We start from the raw sequence: 24,984 nt of genomic DNA, 5'->3' as shown, positions 1-24,984 counted from the left end.
TACTGCTTGTAGTGATAAATTATTTATTGCTTCAGATTTACCAGAGGACTTATCCCATATTAAGCCAACTGCTAACTGATTAGGATACATGGGGACTTTCCATGGGGCCATGGTGTTCCACCTTTCAGTCTTATCACAAAGAAGACTGCAAGGTGACTTGATTAAAGCGTATATGCTCCTTCATGGGGAGAAAGCACCTGGTTCTAAAGGGCACTTTCAAATTAACAGGATAAGAACCAATGACTGGAAGCTGAAGCCAGACAAATGCAAATTAGAAATAGGGCACAAATGTTTAACAGTGAGGGTTTGAAGGGGTACAATGACCCCACACTGTCTGGAAAGAGGCTAATGAGGGCCTGGGCACTCAGTAAGCCCTACCCTGTTACACCTATGAGAGGGGTCAAAGCCTGGAGGGAGCAATTGCAAAAGGGAAAGCCCAATACAGTCGCGTCTCAGCAGGAGAAGGAGTGGACCTCTTGTGCTAGCACCTTGAAGTAAGGCCTGACTGGGCTCAGAGAAAACCTATAGATTGTGCGGAGGCAGGCTGGTCTGGGGCCAGGGGCTGTCCTGAGCCTGCTAGGTGCCAGATCCTCTTTGGGGCAGATAGACCCAGTGTGGGACCTGTAGATTTGCTTTGTTCACCATAATGAATCCTCTTTCCTTCTGGGATCTGTGAAGGAGTGAGCCTGAGAAGGGGCTGTAAGGAAGCCTGTAGATGGGCTTGTTGGTCTAGGAGTATGGTTCTCACTTTGGGTGCAAATGGTGCTGAGTTCAAATCCCAAATGAGCCCTCTTGAGTTTTCTTGCAGAAAAGGCCCTGGGAATTACAGTGGATGAGAAGCTGGATATAAGTCAGCAGTGTGCCCCCGTTGCCAGGAAGTCCAATGGCATATTGTGCTGTATGACTAGGAGCATTGCCAGCAGATCAAGAGAAGTGATTATGGCACTTTTGAGGCCACACCTCGAGTATTGTGTCCAGTTTTGGTCCCCACACTACAGAAGGGATGTGGACAAATTGGAGAGAGTCCAGCTGAGGGCAACTGAAATGATTAGGGGGCTGGGGCACATGACTTACGAGGTGAGGCTGAGGGAACTGGGGATATTTAGTCTGCAGAAGATCAAAGTGAGGGGGGACTTGATAGCAGCCTTCAACTACTTGATGAGGGGTTCCAAAGAGAATGGAGTTAGGCTGTTCTTAGTGGTGACAGATGACAGAACAAGAAGCAATGGTCTCAAGTTGCAGTGTGGGAGGTCTAGGTTGGATATTAGGAAACACTATTTCACTAGGAGGGTGGTGAAGCACTGGAATGGGTTACCTAGGGAGGTGGTGGAATCTCCATTCTTAGAGGTTTTTAAGGCTTTGCTTGACAAAGCCCTGGCTGGGATGATTTAGTTGGTGTTGGTCCTGCTTTGAGCAGGGGGTTGGATTTGTGACCTCCTGAGGTCTCTTCCAAACCTAATCTTCTATGATTCTATGACAGGCTGAGTTAGAAAGCAGCCAAGGAGGAGGCAATGGGTCTGAATAGACAGACCTGAACTGCTTACTACAATGTACCCAGAGTAGATAGTATTCCTGGGTTCCCCTACCAGCCCCTTGAGGACGGTGGCACGAAGACCCCCAGAGATGAGCTGGAAGGCCAATAAAGCCTCAAGTAAGGATGAAGACCTGGCATGAAGCCACTGGACTACTGAGGAGCTAGATTGGGTTTACCTCAGATTGGGTGGGAATATATGTGACTTGGCTGGAGGGCTGAGTTATGAGAAGTAGATCACAGAATGGCCACAGTAACAGTCAGCATGGAGTGCCAAAGAAGAAGACGACCTTGCTATGCCATGCCCAGCCATGAGGAGACACGCTAGCCAGGGAGACACACTTCTTGAGAAGTTGATTAACCATTGGAACAAGCTACCAAGAGAAGTGGTGAATTCTCCATCTCTTGATATCTTCAGATCAAGACCAGACGCTTTTCTGAAAGTTGCTTTAACCAAGCACAAGTTATTGGGTAAACTAGGTGAAATGTAATGTCCTGCTATGTTCAGGAGCTCAGAGAAGATGATTTAATGTCCCTGATGTCCTAAGATCGGTGAATCTATGAACCCTCTTCTAAAGCAGTTGGTACTAGATAATTCAGAGACAGGATAGTGGACAAGATGGATGACTGGCCTCCTCTAGAATGGCAATTCCTATGTTCCTTAGAACTAGTAAAGAGAAATGCCTCCTTTGATGTTAGACGTTTTCCTATCTCCATAACTATTCCTTTGAAACTAGAAGTTGTCCTATCTCCACAACTTTCTCACTGAGGTTAGGAGCTCATGTATTAAACTTGTTTGTAAGTTCTAATAACAAAATGTAGCATTAATGCTGCCTTTGCGGCAGTTGCAAATTCCCAATTGCATAAGTTTCCAGGGAATTGTTTCACTCTTATATAATGAATCAGAAAAGGCATTCACTTTTGGAGATCAGATAAAAGCCATCTGTGCCAATCAGGAGAATAGAACAGGGGATCGTCTGTAGAACTCTTAGGTCTCTTTGCTGAGGTCCATGGTGATAGACTCTGGATCCTGGCCTCTGAAACGCTGTATGAAGAGGTCCCATCAGAGACTCCAGCTTTTATTATACCTGTTTTTGAGGAAGCACAACCTTTCTCATCAGATTCACAGAAGGTAAAGGATGATGTATATTGTCATGAATAATGTGAAACAGAGATACTGTGTTTCTGTGAGACACCCCTGAACAGACCAGTTTAGATGTATGTAGAACACCCTGGGTTTACTCAGAGTCAGCCCTAGCCAGAGCTAGATGGCAGGAATTTGTGAGAATTTATGAGAATATGTGCCTCCCCAGTCGTTCACTGCATAAAAGCCAACCTCCACGATCAATGCTGGTTAAAGCCCAGCGACAGTGGACTCAGGGAGAGAAGGTAGAAACTGAGAATATAAACTTGTTCTGAGGGTAACATATTTAATGCATCTGGATAAAAATAAATGTAACACAAATTCAGTAGGAGGAACAATCCTTAGAATAGGAAATCTTAAATGAGGTATATAGCTAGCTAACTGTCTGACCATTGGTCGCTATCTATCCTTCAGTCCACAATCTAGTTTTATTTCTGCCTCTCTGGCAGTGTCTCTGTCTCCCCTTCATCTGTCTACCTATCTATCTAACTTCATTAATTTGCCATCAGAGTGATTTCTAAGTTACAGAAGATAAAAGCAACCCTAAAACACATGAGTTTATAGTTCAGTATGATTACAAAAAATGCAATGTCTAGCAGATAGGAAGAAGAAATAGGCAGGTATTAAAATGAATATTGTATTGTATCTGATATTTGCATTGCTAGTATTTGTACTTCTGTTAAAACTACCTAAACAAAGACATAGAATAACAAACAAGAATTATTGTACTTCTTAACTCAAAATTCACAAACAAATTGATCACTAACTAAAGCATCAATAAAAAATTCAGATATGTGTGTGACAAGGAGGTAGAATAATAAATCATAGAACTGAAGGGCTGGAAAGGATCTTGAGAGGTCACCTAGTCCATCCTCCTGGGCTGACCATCTAGACCATCTCTGACAGGTGTTTGTCTAAGCTGCTTTTTAAAAAGTCAGATAATGGGGATTCCAAAAACTGCCTTGTAACCTGTTCTGAGGCTTCCTTATCCTTATAGTTAGAAAGCTTTTCTACTGTCTAAACTAAATCTCCCTTGCTGCAGATAAAGCTGATTCCTTCTTATACGACCCTCAGTGGACATAAAGAACAATTGATCACTGTCCTCTTTATAACAACCTTTTACATGTTTGAAGACTCATCAGGTTCCCCCTCAGTTCTCTCTTCTCTAGACTAAACATGCCCAATTTTTATAACCTTTCCTCATAGGTCAGGTTTTCTAAACCTTTTATCGTTTTGTTGCTCACTTCTAGATTCTCCCCAATTTGTCCATGTATTTCTTATTGTGTGAAGGCCAAAACTGAACATAGTCCTCCAGCTGCGGCCTTCTTCGTGATGAGTAGAGCAGAACAATTACCTCCTGGGTCTTACATACACCACAACAGATGATTCTGGCTTTGCTTGTTAGTGTGTGCAGAAAGCTGTGAGTGGTCTCATAGCACCATGAAGACATTCAGTAACTATGTTTCTCAGCAGATGGTGAGCCAGTTTATAAAGGGCATAAAATATTATTCTGAACTTTTACAGCTGGAGAAAGTGAGGCACGGAATGATATGATTTGCTCGAGGTCACACTGGATCATGATTGAAGCCCAGATCTCCTGACTCCCAGTCTTGCCCATTACACTGCACAATGCTGAAGTGCACAGTGTTACTGGGGATAACTGAGGTACCAAGCCAGCAAAAGGGTTTGAGGTTAGAGCATGTACAGGGACATTGATGATATTTGCAGGGCAAAGGTTCAAGAGCAGAAATCCAAGACAACCTGTCCCTCCCTCTCTAACCAAATTTAAACATCAACAAAAATGAAGTAACCCCTCCCCACAAAGGTATCTGTTTCATGTCATATTTCACAGGCTATTATTACTACTTTTTTAATTTTATTTTTCTTGATAGAACCCATGGCAGACACAAAAGAGAGAAATCAAACATCCATCGCAGGATTTATCCTCTTGGGCTTTGGGAATCTCCATGAACTGAAAATTCTTCTCTTCCCACTGTTTCTAGTGATCTACATTGTGACAGTGGCTGGGAACATCCTCATTGTTGCACTAGTTGTGGCTGATCAGCACCTTCACACCCCCATGTACTTCTTCCTGGGGAACTTGTCCTGCTTCGATACCTGCTACACCTCCACCCTCCTGCCCAGGATGCTGGTCAGTCTCCTGACTGGGGACAGATCCATTTCTGTTAGTGGCTGCATCGTACAATTTTATATCTTTGGTTCTCTGTTAGCTACAGAATGTTGTCTCTTATCAGTGATGTCTTACGATCGGTATTTAACTATATGCAAACCACTGCAATATGCAGCCCACATGAATAGTAGATTTTCCTTCCAGCTAGCAGTCGGGTGTTGGCTAACTGGGTCTGTAGCCAGCACAATCACAGCATGTTGGCTATCACAATGGATTTTCTGTGGCCCCAATGAAATTGACCATTTCCTTTGTGATTACACCACATTGATAAAACTGTCCTGCAGTGACACCAGCTTGATGGTTCTTGTGATTTTCCCTCTCTGCTTCATATTCATTCTTGCCCCATTTCTATTAACCCTGGCATCTTACGTGTATATCATCAGCACTATCCTGAGAATTTCTTCCAGCACTGGGAGACAAAAGGCTTTTTCCACCTGCTCCTCTCACCTCATCGTGGTGACAATTTTCTATGGGACTCTATTCGTTGTCTACATGCTCCCAGATACTGCTGCACTGCAAGACCTCAACAAAGTGTCCTCTGCCTTCTACACCATCCTGACTCCCATGGTCAATCCTCTCATCTACAGCCTGAGAAACAAGGAGGTCAAGGAAGCCCTGAGAAAAGCTCTGAGTAAGACTATGACTTTTATAACCAATCACAAACTTTTTTCTTGACATTTATTGTAAGTAGCAATAAAATATATATAGTAGGAGCTCATTAAGCGGTGTAATGTAGCAAACCAAAGCGCATGTGGGAGCCCTGAATTATTTGAGCTGTTCTGTTACCTACAGTGAGACCCCTGGTGTGCAGAAGGGCTAGTTTATAAGTAATGACTGCAGGGCCAGGTATTCACTGACTCATCAGGCACATTCTGGATGGATCCTGGATCTGCCTGGGTTAATGTGAGCTAAACGAGCTGCACTGTGAGATGGACAGAGCATGTCCAGCCCACCCTTAACTGAACTCCACCAATGTCTGTGGGGACTTAAGGGATTTATTCATGATGAAGTTCCCTACAGTGCAGAGGGTCTACATGAGGTATACGATGTTTGCACTATTGTTGTAGCTGTGTTTTCCCCCAGGATATTAAAGAGACAAGGTGGATGAGGTAATATCTTTTATTGGTCCAGCTTCTGCTGGTGAAAGAGACAAGCTTCTGAGTTTACACAAAGGTCTTCTTCAGACTGGGGACAGGTACTCAGCATGTCACAGCTACATACAAATGTGGAACAGATAAGGCATTAACACATGTTGCAAGAGGCTATTCAAGGTGAAGTGGGCAGTTAACACCTCTCCAGTCACAAGACAAAGAGGGTTAGTGAGTTACAGATTGCTGGAATGAGCCATAAATCCAGTATCAGAGGGGTAGCCGTGTTAGTCTGGATCTGTAAAAGCAACAAAGAATCCTGTGGCACCTTATAGACTAACAGATGTTTTGCAGCATGAGCTTTCGTGGGTGAATACCCACTTCTTAGGATGCAAGTCCGAAGAAGTGGGTATTCACCCACGAAAGCTCATGCTGCAAAACGTCTGTTAGTCTATAAGGTGCCACAGGATTCTTTGTTGCTTTTACATAAATCCAGTGTCTTTATTAAGGCCCCATGATTTTTGCTGTGTAGCAGATTTATGAATTTAAGTATCGTTAAACAATTACAACCCATACTCACTGGGGACCACATCCTGAATGACATCTTTCCGAACCCCTTCCTTTGGCCTTCAAACATACCCCTGCAACCTCTCCAACCTCATTATCAGAAGCAAGTTCCCCACAGACCAGGAACCACCAACTCAAAGAGGCACCAGCCCCTGCCATAACAAGAGATGTGAAACCTGCCGACATGTCTCCACTGCCATGATGGTCAACACATGTTTCCGGATCCATGGGACCTACACATGGCTATCACAACATGTGGCATAGCGCAGCTGGTAGGCTTTCTCAGAGCAAGCCCTACCAAATGGCAGGGAGACGAGAAGACTTCTCTTATAAACTTTAGCCCACTGCTTAGGCCACTCACCAAGAATATTGGAGACCCCCAGTTTAATTTTGAACATTGGTTTTCTACATTTTAGATACCTGCTCTAACCCCAGTGCAAAAGATAGACTTGAAGGATTAGATTTTTATCTGTAAATTACCCGTACACATCAAAATACACAAAATAATGAAAAAAATACTTCCATTGATAAGAATAGAAATTTACAGATAGGCAAAGTAAGAAAAATGCTGCTTGAGAATTTATTAGAGTTTGATTTGTGTATATTTGCCTTGTGGTATTTTGACACGTGATGTTGTCAGCGTGTGCTGTAACAGTTATAAAGCTTTAACTTTTAAAAATCAACATCTCCTGTCATTAAATAATTCTTGTCTGACCAACTCTGTTGTGTGACTCACCCTCACAATTTCCCACACCTGTGATTGTTAAAATCAATAAAAATCAGAAAAAAACAATCCTTAAAACTCATAATTTTGCACAACTGTGAAAATGAAAATTGATAAAAAATGCTTAAAAGTACACACTGCTATCATACATTGAAATTATTTAAAAAAATCATAATTGAATTCTGCCAAGCCTAACTAAAGGATATCTTAATATGGTACTCTTCCAGCCTCTCCCGTTGAAGCTGTTTCCCTGTTTATAAACAATTAAATATGCACTGGGCCCATAGTGAGCAAAAGTGACTCTGTATCCCAGTGGTCAGGTCAGTCATGTGAGAGATGGAAGATCCCTGTTCAAATTCATTCTCCTGATCAACCAGAGGAGGGAATTGACCTGGGGTCTCCAAGAGCCCAGGTGGGTGCCCTAACCACAGGGCTAAATTTTATAAGGGAAGATGCTGCTGTTGCTTCCTTTTCCTCCCATGTCCCTAAAAGACCACCAGAAGCTCCCTAGAAGCTGGGGGGCTACCATTGCCGGAACCATGGCCCTGCCCCTTCTGCCCAAGGCCCCACCCCCACACTGCCTCTTTCCTGAGGCCCCGCCCCTACACTGCCTCTTCTCTGAGTCCCCACCCCCACACTGCCACTTCCTCTGAGGCCCCGGCCCGACATCGCCTCTTCCCCCAAGGCCCCGCCTCCACACCACCCCTACCCTCGAGGCCCCGCCCTCATGCCGCACCTTCCCCCGAGGCCCCACTCCCACACAACCTCTTCCCCCGAAGGCCCTGCACATTGCTCATTCTTCTCTGCCCCTCCCCCTTCTCACTTGCCCTTAACTCCCGTAAAAAATGATGAGTCCCCTGGTCCCCCCCTATTCCAGCACCCCTGTGTCCCTCTGGCCATTTTGTGTAGAGTTAGGTGTGTTCAGAGCCTGCCTACTGGATAAGGTTTTGCAGGTGAGATAAGCTGGGCAACACTCATCCTCACAGGTTTGTGGATCATGCTGGGGCTTCCAGAGATGCATGCCCAGAGGCACATGCCCAGAGTCACAAAGTAAGACACTTTGGGAATGTTTACAGTGCAAATAGGGGCCTAGGGCGAGATTTTTAAAGGTATTTTTAAAGGTAGGGATTTCAATGAGTGTTAGGTGCTTAAATCCCACTAGGCACCTAAACATCTTTAAGAATCTGGCCAGAAGTAAGTTTAGATGCTTACAGAGTTAAGTGGCAGCAGAGCGAGAGTTTGTGGATTGCTGTGGTGCCTGAAACTGCCTAAACCTAGTCTTCAGGTGCCTAAGTCCCTTTGTGGATCTGAGTCTGGGTAACCAGAGATCACCGGAGTCTTCTTCATTCATTGAAGCCAGAAGCCACTCATATTCTATGAATTTTAGCTCATTTTCACCTGGTCTGTTGCTACCAGACCTATTGATTGAGACCTTTACAGAATGGCTCTGAGATATTTGTGTGTTACTCCTGTTATACGTTGATAGAAACTCCTGAAATCAAAGCTGTTGTGCTGACATAAAGCAGAGTGCTGAATCACAGCTTGTATGTTGAAAGTTCAGCCAGAATATCAAAGTGTTAGTCTTCACCTGGGTAGATAGTTATCATTTTCCCCATTTTGTAATCAGGAAGCTCAAACAGCAGATTATTCTTATTTAGCTTTTCTAGAACACCACAGATGGTTGCATGGGGATTTAACATACAAACAAAGAAAAAAATGTTTTGCCCCAAAATCATGTTGTGCTAACTACTCTGATTTTGTATGATTGATTATTTTATTGTTGTTACTGTTGTTGTTTTTTTATTTTAAATTCATATAATAATATTTTATTTTGTTTTAATCACCATGGTAGTTTAAAAACATGACAATATGTAAAATTACCAGCCAGCCATACATATAGATAGACCCCCAGTCTCAATGTCACCTACTGAATGGCACACATCTCACGGTGTCCATTGGGCACCCAGCTCCCTTGGTGTCCTGGGAAACTCCCATCCCAGGAGCCCCTCAGTAGGATATTTTCCAAATGGCAAAATTTGGAAAAGGATAAAAAGATTTGGGGGAAAAGGCCCTACTATTTGACCACCCTCTAACTTTTGCCATTTGGAAAATAATAATTAAGTGCTGAAAATATTACTGTCAGAGATAGAGCAATACTTTCACTTTTGATGAAAATGCTTTCAACACTTAACAATATTCAGTGTTAGGTGGAAATAGTTTGGAAACAGTAAGAAAGTATGTAAAAAACAATATTTTCCCATAATACTTTCCTATGTTTTCAAAATTTCTTTTAGGAAAATTGGAATTTCCAGACAGCAATCTTTCTAATGGGGATATTTCCCATTACATTTTTCACAGGAAAAATCCTGATTTTCCCACCAGCTCTACTCAATATCAAGAGTTTTCACATTGTCACCAAAAAGAACTGGGAGCCTCTATCCATTCACAAAACAGGTCAAGTGTTCACTTCAGTCATGCTCCGCCCACTACTGATCTGCATCATGTCAGTTAAACATGACCCATATGCAGTGATAATCAAAGAGTTGTTTGTAAGCCACGTGTTCTACACCAAGCTCTCTGTGATAGGTTCAGAATGCATCATTTGGGGTGAAATATTACCCTCCCTAGAGTGCCAGCATTAGGCCTACACAACACATCAGCCGTATTTTGAGGCTTTAACTGGGAGTCAAGTAGTTCACAGGTCGTGTATTGATCTTCTTAACAGTCGTGAGTTTCACCCTTTAAGAATTTGGACATTGTCCAAAGCTCACTGACTTCAATGGAAGTCTCTCCATTGACTTCATTGGGCTTTGGTTCCTTCCCGACCGGAAAACCAAGAAATGTGCTGCTTGCCAGGAGCTAGGATTCATGATGTGAAGGAGAGACTGACGAGACTCATCAAGCCCTCGGATCGCTACCCCTTCCTGCTTCTCCATGTGGGCACCAATGATACTGCCAAGAATGACCTTGAGTAGATCACTGAAGACTATATGGATCTCGGAAGAAGGATAAAGGAGTCTGAGGAGCAAGTGGTGCTCTCGTCCATCTTCCCTGTGGAAGGAAAAGGCCCTGATAGAGACCATTGAATCATGGAAGTCAATGAATGGCTATGCAGGTGGTGTCAGAAAGAAGGCTTTGGATTCTTTAACCAAAGAATGGGATGATGTTTCAAGAAAAAGGACTGCTAGGCAGAGACGGGATTCACCTAATGAAGAGAGGGAAGAGCATCTTCACAAGCAGGCTGGCTAACCTAGTGAGGAGGGCTTTAAATTAGGTTCACTGGGAGAAGAAGACCAAAGCCCTGAGGTAATTGGGATACCAGTAGGAAGCATGAGCAGGAATGTGCAAGAGGGGAGGACTCCTGCCTCATACTGTGAAAGCAGGACGATCAGCGGGTTATCTTAAGTGCCTATACACAATGCAAGAAGCCTGGGAAACAAGCAGTGAGAACTGGAAGTCCTGGTACAGTCAAGGAATTATGATGTGATTGGACTAACAGAGACTTGTTGGGATAGCTCACATGACTAGAGTACTGTCATGGATGGATATAAACTGTTCAGGGAGGATAGGTAGGGGAGTTGCATTGTATATAAGAGTGCAGTATGACTGCTCAGAGCTCTGGTATGAAACTGCAGAAAAAACCAGAGAGTATCTGCATTAAGTTTAGAAGTGTGAGCAACAAAGGTGATGTCATGTTACTAGATCACAGGCCCTAGTTCTCATGGGGGACTTCATTCACCCCGATACCTCCTGAGAGAGCAATACAGCAGTGCACAGACAATCCAGAAAGTTTTTGGATTGTGTGAGGGACAATTTCTTGGAGCAAGTGCTGGAGGAACCAAGTAGGGGCAAAACTCTTGTTGAGCTGATGCTCACGAACAGGGAAGAATTCGTAGGGGAAGCAAAAGTGAATGAGAACCTGGGAGGCAGTGACCATGAGATGGTTGAGTTCAGGATCATGACACAAGGAAGAAAGGAGAGCAGCAGAATACGGACCCTGGACTTCAGAAAAGCAGACTTTGGCTCTCTCAGGAAACTGATGGGCAGAATCCCCTGGGAGAATAACATGAAGGGGAAAGGAGTCCAGGAGAGCTGGCTGTATTTTAAATAATCCTTATTGTGGTTGTAGGAATAAACCATCCCAATGTGTAAAAAGAATAGTAAATATGGCAGGTAACCAGCTTGGCTTAACAGGGAAATCCTTGCTGATCTTAATCACAAAAAAGAAGCATACAAGAAGTGGAAGATTGGACAAATGTCCAGGGAGGAGTATAAAAATATTGCTCAGGCATGCAGGAGTGAGATCAGGAAGGCTAAATCACACTTGGAGTTGCAGCTCGGAAGAGATGTTAAGAGTAACAAGAAGGGTTTCTTCAGGTATGTTAGCAACAAGATGGTCAAGGAAAGTGTGGGCCCCTTACTGAATGGGGAAGGCAGCCTAGTGACAGAGGATGTGGAAAAAGCTAATATACTCAATGCTTTTTTTGCCTCTGTCTTCACAAACAAGGTCAGCTCCCAGACTACTGCACTGGGCAGCACGGTATGGGAAGGAGGTGACCAGCCCTCTGTGGAGAAAGAAGTGGTTCAAGACTGTTTAGAAAAGCTGGATGAGCACAAGTCCATGGGTCTGGATGTGCTGCATCCAAGGGTGCTAAAAGAGTTGCTGGATGTGACTGCAGAGCCATTGGCCATTATCTTTGAAAACTCATGGCGATCAGGGGAGGTCCCAGATGACTGGAAAAAAGCTAATGTAGTGCCCATCATTAAAAAAAGAAGGAGGACCTGGGGAATGACAGGTCAGTCAGCCTCACCTCAGTTCCTGGAAAAATCATGGAGCAAATCTCAATCTATTCTGAAGCACTTAGAGGAGAGGAAAGTGATCAGGAATAATCAGCATGGATTAACCAAGGGAAAGTCATGCCTGACTAACCTAATTGCTTTTCTATGACAAAATAACTGGCTCTGTGGATGAGGGGAAAGTTTGGAGGTGTTATTCCTTGACTTTAGCAAAGCTTTTGATACAGTCTCCCACAGTATACTTGCTAGCAAGTTAAAAAAGTATGGATTGGATGAATAGACTGTAAGATGGCTAGAAAGCTGGCTAGATTGTTGGGCTCAACAGGTAGTGTTGGGCTCCATATCTAGTTGGCAGCAGGTATCAAGCAGAGTGCCCCAAGGGTCGGTCCTGGGGCCAGTTTTGTTCAATATCTTCATTAATGATCTGAAGGATGGTGTGGATTACACCTTCAGCAAGTTTGCAGATGACACTAAACTGGAAGGAGTGGTAGATATGCTGGAGCGTACAGAGGGACCTAGACAAATTATAGTATTGGGCCAAAAGAAATCTGATCAGGTTCAACTAAGGACAAGTACAGAGTCCTCCACTTAGGATGGAAGAATCCCATGCACTTCTACAGACTAGGGACCAAATGGCTAGGCAGCAGTTCTGCAGAAAAGGGCCTAGGGGATACAGTGGATGAGAAGCTGGATATGAGTGAACTGTGTGTCCTTGTTGCCAAGACGGCTAATGGCATTTTGGGCTGTATAAGTAGGAACATTGTCAGCAGATCGAGGGACGTGATTGTTCCCCTCTGTTTGGCATTGGTGAGGCCTCATCTGGAGTTCTGTGTCCAGTTTTGGGCCCCACACTACAAGAAGAATGTGGAAAAATTGGAAAGAGTTCAACGGAGGGCAAAAAAATGATTAGGAGGTGGAGCACATGACTTATGAGGAGAGGCTGAGGGGACTGGGATTATTTAGTCTGCAGAAGAGAGGAATGAGGGGGGGATTTGATAGCTGCTTTCAACTACCTGATGGGGGGTTCCAAAGAGGATGGAGCTCGGCTGTTCTCAGTGGTGGCAGATGACGGAACAAGAAGCAATGGTCTCAAGTTGCAGTGGGGGTGGTCTAGGTTGGATATTAGGAAACACTATTTCACTGGGAGGGTGGTGAAGCACTGGAATGGGTTACCTAGGGAGGTGGTGGAATCTCCTTCCTTAGAGGTTTTTAAGGTCAGGCTTGACAAAGCCCTTGATGGGATGATTTAGTTGGGGTTGGTCCTGCTTGAGCAGGGGGTTGGACTCGATGACCTCCTGAGGTCCTTTCCAACCCTGATATTCTATGATTCTATGATTCCCTAATAGGATTGAGAGACTGAGGAGTTGGCCAAAGGGTCTGTGGATAAAAATTCCACAGTCTACCAAACATTCATGATTAAATTAATTGCATTTGGTCAACATTAACCTTAATGGTGCAATGAACCTAGAAGTGATGCTATCCATATCCCCTTCCCATGCAAGATCTCCTCAATAAATACTCATATCTAGAAGACAATCATATACCCATGTGGTCTCCAATACAATGATTTTACATAGAGGACATTATTTTCCAAAATTAGATATTTCAACAACATTCTTCATTGCAATTTTGAGTTGAAATGAAAATAATGAAAGCCGATTTATATTAAATGCAAATGATTTTTTGTGATTTTTTTCGGTGTTTCAATCAGCTATGGAGATGATTATTATTTCTGAAACTTTGATGATGCTTTTTGGCCAAAATTTCTAATTTCAATGCATATAAAAATTGGATAGAACATTAACATTTTATGTGTTTCTTTTTTGCAGTTTTTGGACACTAGTTCAACCATAGCATTGAATGCCATTGACTTCAAAGGAGCTAGTCCAGATTTGCACAGTTGTATAACTGACATCAGAAAAAAGATGTGTACCCAAATTACTTTCTATGAGAAAATATTTTTCTCTTCACCATGTCCCCCAATGTTCTCCTCAGAGCCTCTTTTACCTCCTTGTTCCTCAGGCTGTAGATAAAAGGGTTCAAGGTCGGGGTGACAGTTGTGTATATCAGAGATAGCACTTTGTTGCTGTCTGGTAAGTTAATGGAGTTGGGTCTTAAATAGATCAGACTGCTGCACCCATAATACAAGGTCACCACAATGAGGTGTGAGGAGCAGGTGGAGAAGGCTTTGTGTCTGCCTTCAGCCGATGCCATCTTTAAGATGGTGGAGATAATAAAGATGTAGGACACAAGGATGAGAATAAATGGAGTGAAGATGACCAATATAGAAGCTGAAAACAACTGCATTTCATACTGAGAGGTGTCAATGCAAGAAAGCTTAATCAATGGGGGAATATCGCAGAAAAAATAGTTTATCTTATTGGAGCCACAAAATGGCAAGGTGAAAACCCAGACTGTCTGTACTAGGGACACCACATTCCCACTGAACCATGAGAGAACCGCCAATGAAAGGCACACCATCCTGTTCATGATGAGCCTGTACCTCAGTGGGTTGCATATGGCCACATAGCGATCATACGCCATGGCGGCCAGAAGGAAGCACTCGGAGGCCCCAAGAAAGAGCAGGAAATACATTTGTACAACACAGCCCATGTAGGAAATGCTCTTGTCCTCTGAGAGGAAGTTCACCAGCATCTTGGGGACAGTGACTGAAGTGTAACAGATCTCCAGGAAGGACAAGACCCGGAGAAAGAAATACATGGGGTTGTGAAGGGCTGGGTCCATGGTGATTGTGATGAGAAGGATGTTCCCAGTCAGGGTAATGGTGTAAATTAACAGATAGATGGAGAACAGAGGCACTTCCAGCTCGCGGTGGTTGGACAATCCCTGTAAAATGAATTCAGTCACCACAGTGAGGTTCCCCTTTCTTGATTCTTCTGCATATTTCATCTGTGGAGGGACAATAAATATCTAGGTAACATGTGAAGGAATGACCCACTGCAGGAACTAAGTGGGGGATGGAATTTATAGACACAATTCCCATGGACATTCAGTAGGAGCTGTGGCCCACATCCCCAAAGGTATGTGAGTGGCTACTTCCCATTGATTTCTAGGGGAGTTAGGCACCTAAATACTTTAAAGTGTCTGGGAGCCTGACTGCCACATGTGTCTTTGAAAATCTTCCCAAAAAGCCATAGGGGCAAATTCTCTCTTCATGTCACCCAGTTCAAATCTCATTGAGGCTCCTTCCAAAATCCCTTTGTGGGTTGATCGGCATTTCCCTATTCTAGATATGGCCAGAAAACGGGAGAAAATGTATCAAGAAAAAGAATCACCCCCAAAAGCTCATAATTTCTGTGTGAGCAGTCAGGCCTGCCTGGAAAGGACCCCTCAGTTAGACAGATAGACCAATAGAAAGACAGGCAGACCAATAGAAATACAGATAGACCAATAGATAAATAGACCAGTAGACCAATGGATAGATTTCACTTGGACCCAAGTTACTTGTTTAAATTCTATCCTCTTTCACATTCCTTTCACCATCCCACCTTCCCTCCTGCTCCAATAAGGATGCACAATTTGTACTTGTGGCACCAGAGAGACTAACAAATGTATTTGGGCATAAGCTTTCATGGGCTAAAACCCACTTCATTGGATGCATGCAGTGGAAAATACAGTAGGAAGATATATATACACAGAGAACATGAAAAAATGGGTGTTGCCACGACACTGGTATGGCTCTGAAACCAGTTTCTGACTTGGCAATTCATAAGGAACAGATTGACTACACTATGTTCTAAATGGTACACTATGCAGATACCCAAGTGGTGCAGATCAGCAAAACTGCTTTGAAGTAAATGGAGCTATGCTGATCTGCACCAGCTTTTTACCCCTAGAATTCCATCTAATCAGCACAGAGTTTTCTGCCCTGCTCGGTGAATCTAAAGTATGAAGACATTACCAGAGAACAGGAGTATGTAACTACAGGTCTACAAGGAAATATAACAACTGTATATAGGCATGTTAAAAAATGTAACAAAAAGTAGAACTGGTTTAAAATTTTTAGATAAATGTTTTCCCCATAAGAAAATGCTAATTCAACAAAATCTAAATGTTTAGCTGGAATGCATTGATTTTGTCAAAATTTTCCATGGGAAATTGATAAGGTTGAAACATTTTGTTTTGTAAATATAATATAATATAATATAATATAATATAATATAATATAATGATAAAGTCCAAATGAAAGATAATATAATAAAATGATAATGTTCAAATGAAATGTTTCAACCTTATTAAAAAAATATTTTTCCTTACTGATATGGAGTATTTCAGAATATTTTGTTTCATGAAAAAGTATGAAATTTTTACCTTTTGGCCTTATTTGGGATTAAAACCAATTTTGAAATCTATGTATTTCTTGCAGGACAGAATTTCCGTTTTTTGACCATCTCTAAAAAAAAGGTAAGGCATTGCTCTTATTCTTATTTGTCATAAATAATAATATTAATAACTAATTAATAATAATAAATATAAGCCAATTTTTGAGCCTGTTATACTAGACTTACTGATTATCATTTTAGTTGTTCCATGAGCAATTCCAGAGAAAGCATTGTGATAATTTACACAACAAGGTCTCATTCAATATGAAGGTATCACAATCTGTCACCTGTAATTTATATAGCACCTTCCATCTGAGAACCTCTCAACAACTAACATCAGTTGTGTCAGCCTCACTACCTCTGGCTGAGACAGGTCAGTATTTATCCCATTTCTGCAGATGGGGAAACTGAGCCACAGAGTGGCAAGACATGATTCTCTTCCAAGGTTGCACAGCTAATGTGTGGCGGTGCAGGAAGAGATTCCAGATCTCATAAGTCACCCTGGTCTAAGCACAGAACTGCCCCTGAATATTCCCTATAGATGTGAGAGTATTCCCGTCTGCAGAAAACCAAATATACGATTAATCAAACTACAGAGATGGGGATCATATATATATACAGAGAGACAGACAGACAAACAGTTCATCTCATGCATCCACCAATCATCGATACAGTCCCATTGTTTGGCTCTCAGGGTGCTCCATTCTAAAGACAACAGTAAAGGCTGCATGACTACAGATGCTGCAGAGACCCCAGCCTTGACATCTTGGATTTGGGGAATAATAATATCTGTCAGTGCATAGGCATAGTTTAACGTCTATATTTGGGGGGGGCAACTCCATCAGGCCAGTGGAGGGCCCGCATGTGTGGAGGGGCAAATTCCACGCCTGCCTGAGGCTTGCAATTTGGGGGGAGCAACGCCCCTCCTGCCCTCCCTCCAAACTACTCCCATGGTTAGGAGTTGCCTATAACCAAAGGCTCTAATCTAGCACACTTTGCCACATAAGGAGTGTCATTCATGTGTGTATTTGTGAAACTGAGCCCCGGATAAATGTGTGATAAAGCCCACAATCCTGTCTGACTGCTAAACTTCTCTAATGTTACAGAATTAGGAAGTTCTGTGTTTATCATATGACTATGACCAGGCAAAATGACCTGGAAATCACAGTCTGCTCAGTTAAACAGGGAATTAAAAAACAAGTAAAAAAAAAAGCAGAACAAATACTTCATCATTAGTGTTAATTTTAAACAATCTCTTTTGATGAAATCAAACCTGATGCAAACTCCCATTTGCTTCAACTAAATTATAAGATACTGATTTATCTCTTTGCAATTGCCAGAATCTGCAAGATACAGAACTATCTCTGTTTGGTTTAGTTGTATGTTCGGGTCTGCATCACTTGTTGGACACATTTTCTTTCTTTCTTTCTTCCTTTCTTTCTTTCTTTCTTTCTTTGAATTACCTTAATAACTAGGAGCCCCAGTCATCGATTAGGACTCCAGTGACCTATGCGCTGGACGAACCCAGAACAAAAAGCCAGCCCTTGCCCCCCAATGAACATATAGCCTAATTCCATCATTTCACACTCCTTGTTCCTTTTGGAAGATTTTACATTTCTATATGGAGCCCTGGGATGGCTAATATCAGGAACTTCCGAAGATGGGCACTTATTTAATTGTAGTTTTAAATTTCTTCAAGAAGAAGAAATACTAAAGGGCTGACTCTCGGGTGGTGAAAATTCTTTGTTACAAATGATGCTAGCTGAAAATCTGTCCCAGGTTTCTATGCTGAGATAGTTCAAGTCACAGGAGCAAAAGCAACATGCCCTCAGCTATGTTTTCAATCCGTGTAAAAATGAACATTAACTAAAATTTAGTTAGATTCAAAATAAGTTCCTCCTACCGCCAGCTCCTTCTGGTCACCTCTCTGCAGAATGAATGTGCTGGTTTCTATGGTCTATTTGAGCCTCCTTAGATGACCTTTGGGGCGGTATTGTGCTGGAGCTTACACCCAACACACTGGGGGATTTTACACCCATGTATTCCCATTGCTTCTCTCTGATTGGGCTGTAAAAAGCATGCAGCGTTAGGATTTTCAGTGTAAACTTTTCCCTTTTTTGGCTTGTGAGTCCCTAGGCCTAATTCTCATTCACATTAAAACCACTTCACGTGGCTCTGGCAATGTCACAGAGCCTTGTGAGTGAATGTAATTTATCTCCATTTTCAGGCACTTTTTACACTACTAGAGTCGTACAAGGCAGCCTCCATGTCAATGAGATTCGGGTCAGCTAAGCCAAATTCTGCTCTAAGGCGACATCTACACTGGGAGCTGAGGGAGTGGCGGAACAGACTAGCTGCCTCAATTATACACCCACGGGGTCTGAGCAGGTTTGTACTCAGGGTGACTAGCACACGGTACTGTCGCTTACCGCTGCCTGTGCTACTGTGGCCACACTCCTAATTTTAGCACATTAGCTCAATGAAGGCCAGCACAGGTATGTCTACACCAGCTGGGAGTCACATTCCTAGCTCCAAATGTAGATGTTAGCCTGAGTTACATCCATGTGAATCGAGATTAAGATCCTCATATTGCAAACCCATTAGCCTGATCCAAAGACAGACCTGGTCTGTTTTTAACCTTTTTTGGAGGCAGGGGGAAACTTAGAAATTGGAATGTTTTGCAAAACGAGCTTTTTGGTTTTGATCAGCTTTTTAAAGAACCAGACACACCCAATAGCTGCAACACAGTGCCAGAGACTTGTTGAAGGAAAAGGTCTTTACTTCATCTGAGCTGGAAGCCAGGATTGGGGCCAGCTGAATCTGATCAGTGCTAGCAACACCAGCCTTTTAGTGGACAGAAGGCACCTGCCAGTGAAAGGTCCGGTGTAGGGTTGACTTCTCCTAGTATCAGCAATGGACTCTCAGTGTACGATCAGCCTTGGGGCCCATCTGAATAAGGGAAATCTGCAGTAAATTGGAGCAGACTCTGCTCATACAAACTGGGCCCTTGTCAACACACACACATCCTGAAACTGACCAGCACCTCTGACATGAACTGGCCCCATTGGATATGTCTACACTGCAATGTAAGGCCAGGGTTAGTAGGACTAGAGTTAGCAGAACCTGTGTTTGGTAACCTAGGGCTTGAGAGTCTACACTCATTTGTAAATCCAGTTTAGGAATTTTTGATCCCTGTGTTCCAACCTGGGGCTCCAGCATCTACACTGTATTATGTGGGCCTGAGTCCTAGCATCCTAGACTTCCTAGCATCCTCCCCAAATGCTCTAGCCATTTGTTCATAGGGCAGCCTGGGAAAACTTAACTGTCTACTGAACTTGACTGTCTAGAGGACAAAGGAAGCTGGCCCATGGGATTGTGGAATACTTCTGATGGGATGCCCATGGTATCTCTACATTGCAATTAAACACCGACAGCTGGCCAGTGTTAGCTGACTTGGTCTTGAGGGGCTCAGGCTGTGGGGCTGTAAAATTGTGGCGTAGATGTTCGGGCCAGATATCAGGCTCTGGGACCCTCCCTCCCTGTGAGGTGTTTAATTGCACTATAGACATACCCGCAAAGCACAAGTCCAGTGGGGCTATGTCTACACTGCAAAGCAGTAAGGTTTGAACCCTGGCCCTGGCTTGACTCAGGCTCGGATCCTCCACCCCTGTGGGATCCTTGATCTAAGCCCTGGGTTAGCACAGTTTGCATGTAGATGGAAGGGGGATTAGGCTTGATCTTGAGTTTGAACCCTGAATTTACACTACAGTGTAACCTCTGAGGCCACCTCCAGCCAAAGAGGCTGAGAACTTTGAAGGCAATGGACCTACAAAGGGCTGGCCAGTGTTAGGCACTGATCTATGGATACGTCTATACTGAAATTTAACACCCCCAGCTGGCCAGTGTCAGCTGCCTCGGGCTTGTGGGGCTCATCCCTTTCTGTGGAACTCCTTTCTAGGCAGTCATTTCCCATTTTGTATGTGTGCAACTGATTGTTCCTTCCTAAGTGGAGTACTTTACATTTGTCTTTATTGAATTTCATCTTATTTACTTCAGACCATTTCTCCAGTGTGTCCAGATCATTTTAAATTATAATCCTATCCTCCAAAGCACTCGCAACCCCTCCAAGCTTGGCATAGTCCGCAAACTTGATAAGTGTACTCTCTATGCCATTATCTAAATCATTGATGAAGATATTGAACAGAACTGGACCCAGATCTGATCCCTATGGGATCACACTTGATATGCCCTTCCAGCATGACTGTAAACCACTGAAAACTACTCTCTGAGAATGGTTTTCCAACCAGTTATGCACCCAACTTATAGTAGCTCCATCTAGGTTGTATTTCTCTAGTTTGTTTGTGAGGTCATGTGAGACAGTATCAAAAACCTTACTAAAGTCAAGATATAACAAATCTACTACTTCCCCTCTATCCACAAGGCTTGTTAGCCTGCTATCAGGTTGGTTTGACATCATTTGTTCTTGATAAATCCATGCTGTTACTTATCACCTTATTGTCTTCTAGATGTTTACAAATTGATTACTTAATTATTTGTTCCATTATCTTTTTGACTACAGAAGTTAAAATGACTGGTCTGTAATTCCCAGGTTGTTCTTATCCTCCCTTTTTATAGATTGACATTATATTTTCCCTTTTCCAGTCTTCTGGAATATCTCCCATCTTCCATGACTTTTCAAAAATAATCATTAATGGCTCAGATATCTCCTCACTCAACTCCCTGAGTATTCTAGGATGCATTTCATCAGGCCCTTGTGACTTGAAGACATCTAACTTGTCTAAGTAATTTTTGACTTGTCCTTTCTCTATTTTAGCTTCTAATTCTACCTCATTTTCACTGGTCTTCACTATGTTAGATGCTCAATCGCCACCAACCTTCTTGGTGAAAACTGAAACAAAGAAATCAGTAAGCACCTCTGCCATTTCCACTTTTTCTGGTATTGTTTTTCCCCCGTCATTGAAGTAACAGGCCTACCGTGTCCTTGGTCATCCTCTTGCTTCTAATATATTTGCATAATGTTTTCTTGTTACCCTTTATGTCTTTTGCTAATTTAATCTTGTTTTGTGCCTTGGCCTTTCAAATTTTGTCCCTACATACTTGTGTTATTTGCTTATATTCATGCTTTGTAATTTGACTTAGTTTCCACTTTTTGTAGGACTCTTTTTTGAGTTTAGATCAGGCCTGCACAACATATGGCCCGCAGGCCGCATGCGGCCCGCGGAGCCTCACTGTGCGGCCCGCAGGGGGATTCTGAATCCCCCGCACACGGCACTCTGCGGGCAGCCCAGAGCCCTTTAAATTCCAGCTGCCAGGAATTGATCCCGCGGCCCGGAATCAAAGGGCTCTGGGCTGCCCGCAGCCACGGGGAGCCCAGAACCCTTTAAATTCCAGCTGCGGCAGGGAATCAAAGTGCTATGCGCTGCCCGCAGTGGAGAGCTGCCCAGAGTCCTTTGAATCCTGGCCCGTGGCTGCTGATTGCCCCCTCCACGGACCCCTTCCCTAACTGCCCCCCAGGAACCCCACCCCCTATCTAAATGCCGCTGCTCCTTGTCCCCCTATTGCCCCCTCCAGAGACCCCTGCCCCTAACTGCACCTAGGCACCCCAGCCCCTATCTAAGCCTCCCTTCTCCTTGTCTCCAGCTGCCCCCTCCTGAGATCCCCCCAACTTCCCCTCACGACCTCACCCCCTACCTGTCCCCTGATGAACCTCTGAGACTCCCATGCCTATCCAACTGCTACCTGTCCCCTGACCGCCCCCCCCAAACCTCCACCCCATCCAACACCCCCTGCTCCCTGTCCCTTGACTGCCCCCCGGAACTCCCTACCCCTTCTCCCACCCCCAGCCCCATTACCGTGCCACTCAGACCAGCGTGTCTGGCTCCATGCAGCTCCAGACATGTTGCTGCCATGATCCCCCATGGAGCCCCCAGCCCTCCCCTCCCTCCCCCAGCACCTGCCTTCCAGATTTGAACACCTCACAATTCAGGAGTGCTCAAGCTCAGTTTGGGCAGCTGTTACTTCATTTCTCCCAAATCAAATATACTGATCCACTGTAACTTGCTGTAGAAAAAGTAGGATAAAATTGAGCAAGAAATGCTTATTAGGACTGGAATTGCTATTTTTAACAGCCATTGCCTTTTTGTTTGTTTAAAAGAAAGACAGTGATATTGCATTGGCAAATTCCCCATAGAAAGAAAGAGTGGAACAAAAGAATAATAAAGGCACCTCAACTTTCCCCATTTATGGAGGACAGTCTTATAATATGCATCCAGATATCCTCCAATCACACAAGCCGAAAATTGTTCCACTTTACTGCAGCTCTGTAACCATATGGGAACCAGTCCTGCCTGTGTTGTGTGCACATCCAAAATTCCTGCTGAATGACCTACCCAGGGAGCGAATTACCAGTGACCCAGGGCTGGGGCGGCAGGAGGTGTGGGGGGGCACTGGTGGAGGGGAGCCCTGGGCTGGGGCAGCAGTGAGATGGGGAGGAGGGCACTGGTGGGGAGGAAAGGGGGAAGCCCAGCGCTGGGGCGGCAGGGGGTGTGGGTGGGGACAGAGCCCAGGACTGGGACAGCAGGGGGTACAGGGGCAGCAAAAAACCTAGAGATGGCCCTGCCGGGTTCCCCCAGCTGCCGGAGCCCCAGGCCCTTTAATTTGCCCCTGAGGGCTCCCAGCCACCTCTTCAGCTGGGAGCCCCTGGTTGATTTAAAATAAAGTATCACCTCCCCACCCCCAACCTTCCTTTTTGGCCCACAGCTGTTTTGGTGGGGCAGCGCTGGGGAAGGAGGGTTTGTTTCCGCAGGACTGGGCGGCCCTGCGGCGGGGTGTTTCTGCAGGGCCCGGAGGTTTCGGCCCTTACCTGTTTTCTTTGGAGGAATGTGGCCCTCGCCGCTTTACAAGTTGTGCAGGCCTGGTTTAGATCATTGAAGATTTCCTGGTTACACCAGGGCGTTTTCTCACTATACTTCCTATCTTTTCTACACAGTTGGGATAGTTTGCTCTTGTGCCCTTAAACATAGTGCTGTCCACACTGGCACTTCTGTCGGTGTAACTTATGTTGTTCAGGGGGGTGTTTTTTCACACCCCTGAGTGACATAAGTTATACCGACAAAAGTGCTAATGTAAACATAGCTGCTTTTGTCTTTTTTCTTTAATACTAGGATCAGAGTTTAAGTTATTGTTAATGTTCTCTGATAAACACACGCATACACATACTAATGTGCACATTTAAACACACTCAATAATGCCCATTTACAATACATAACAACATAACACACTCGTACAACATTTTTCACTGATAAACACAATTTTGTGCATTCACAAATGCACAATAGTGCACCGTGAGAAACATATACACATTAGGTACATTCTCAATTCAGATCTGTAAATCTGAGAATGCAGTAGCTGTTGGGTGATTGGTGGGACATGAGACTGGTTGGACACAGCCCTTGTCAGAGTGAGGCAGATCTTCAGGGCACACAAAATGCCATCTCATTCTCTCTCTCTCACACACACACACACATTTTGACACATAACCTTTCTTTCTTTCTTTCTTTCCTATCTGTCTGTCTGTCCATTCTTTTCCCTTTATAATTTGTACTGCAAATTATTGTGCTAGGAGCTGCACAAAGAGGGGGAAAAAAACAGTGGCCTGCCATAAAGAGTCGACAATCTAAGGCCCTGATCCTGCAAAGACCTAAATAGGTCTTTTGAGTTATTTTCTCTACTTTAAAATGCTTGGGTTTCTTTTCATTTAAACCTTAGCTCTTGAATGCATCACTGAGATACCGTAATATAACATAAAACACAGATCATCATCCACTAGCAATTGGCCAGTGAAATTCACAGTCACAAGATAGCCTGGAAACAAGGAGATTAGTAGGAGATCCCCTGTGTCTGAGCTCAGGTGGATAGCCTGAGCATCTGTTGATGTCACAAGTCCACACAGCTGTTTATAGCACACTAGTCTGTCTACCTGGGCTGAGAGGCTCACTCTTAGCTGCAGTGAAGACATACCACTTGGGACTAGTGCACTAATGATAATAGTGCAGATGAAATCTGTGGGACAACCCACACCAGATAAAAGGGTACCTTTGTTTAGTCATTCTTTGTGGTTACTTCTCATAGAGCAGCTCCTGACTGAACCATGCTTACAGTATATCCCCAGTGGCTCTTGCTAACTCTAGGGGCAGTTAAGGTTATGGGGCTGATTCTCAGAGGTTTAAGTATAAGGGCATTTGACTTTCTAGACAGGTACTAGATGCAATGACAGTCAGCTTTAGCTTTGTGTTAACAAAGTTTTCAGGTAGTGAATAGTCTAGCCCTTGGATTGTAAGCTTTAAGGAAGAGAGATTTTCTACCATATCCAGCACAATGGGGCCCTGGCCTCTAGTACTACCATAAAAGAGTTAAGTATTACTTCCACTATATTAATGATAGAACTAAAAGCACATGGGTGACACTCTTATACAGGGAACAAACACAGATTCTGAATAAGATTTGTTAACACTGTGCAACAAGTTCATGAAACTTGATAAAAACAAAATTTTAAGAAGTGATCATTTAAAAAAAAACC

General features: G+C 43.7%; 1 protein-coding gene across 1 annotated transcript; it reads right to left on the bottom strand.

The window, feature by feature from the left end:
• Positions 1-13,980: 13,980 nt before the first annotated feature.
• LOC120383479 (olfactory receptor 10A7-like) lies at positions 13,981-14,952 on the bottom strand. Its single transcript, XM_039501638.1, has one exon. It carries the CDS (start codon positions 14,950-14,952, stop codon positions 13,981-13,983), a length of 972 nt encoding a protein of 323 aa, XP_039357572.1.
• Between the last annotated feature and the right edge of the window lie 10,032 nt (positions 14,953-24,984).

The sequence above is a fragment of the Mauremys reevesii genome, linkage group 15 (genome assembly GCF_016161935.1).
Source record: "Mauremys reevesii isolate NIE-2019 linkage group 15, ASM1616193v1, whole genome shotgun sequence".
Taxonomy (NCBI): Eukaryota; Metazoa; Chordata; order Testudines; family Geoemydidae; genus Mauremys; species Mauremys reevesii.
The sequence above is the reverse complement of the archived record's forward strand: the minus strand, read 5'-3'. Positions and strand labels throughout refer to the sequence as shown.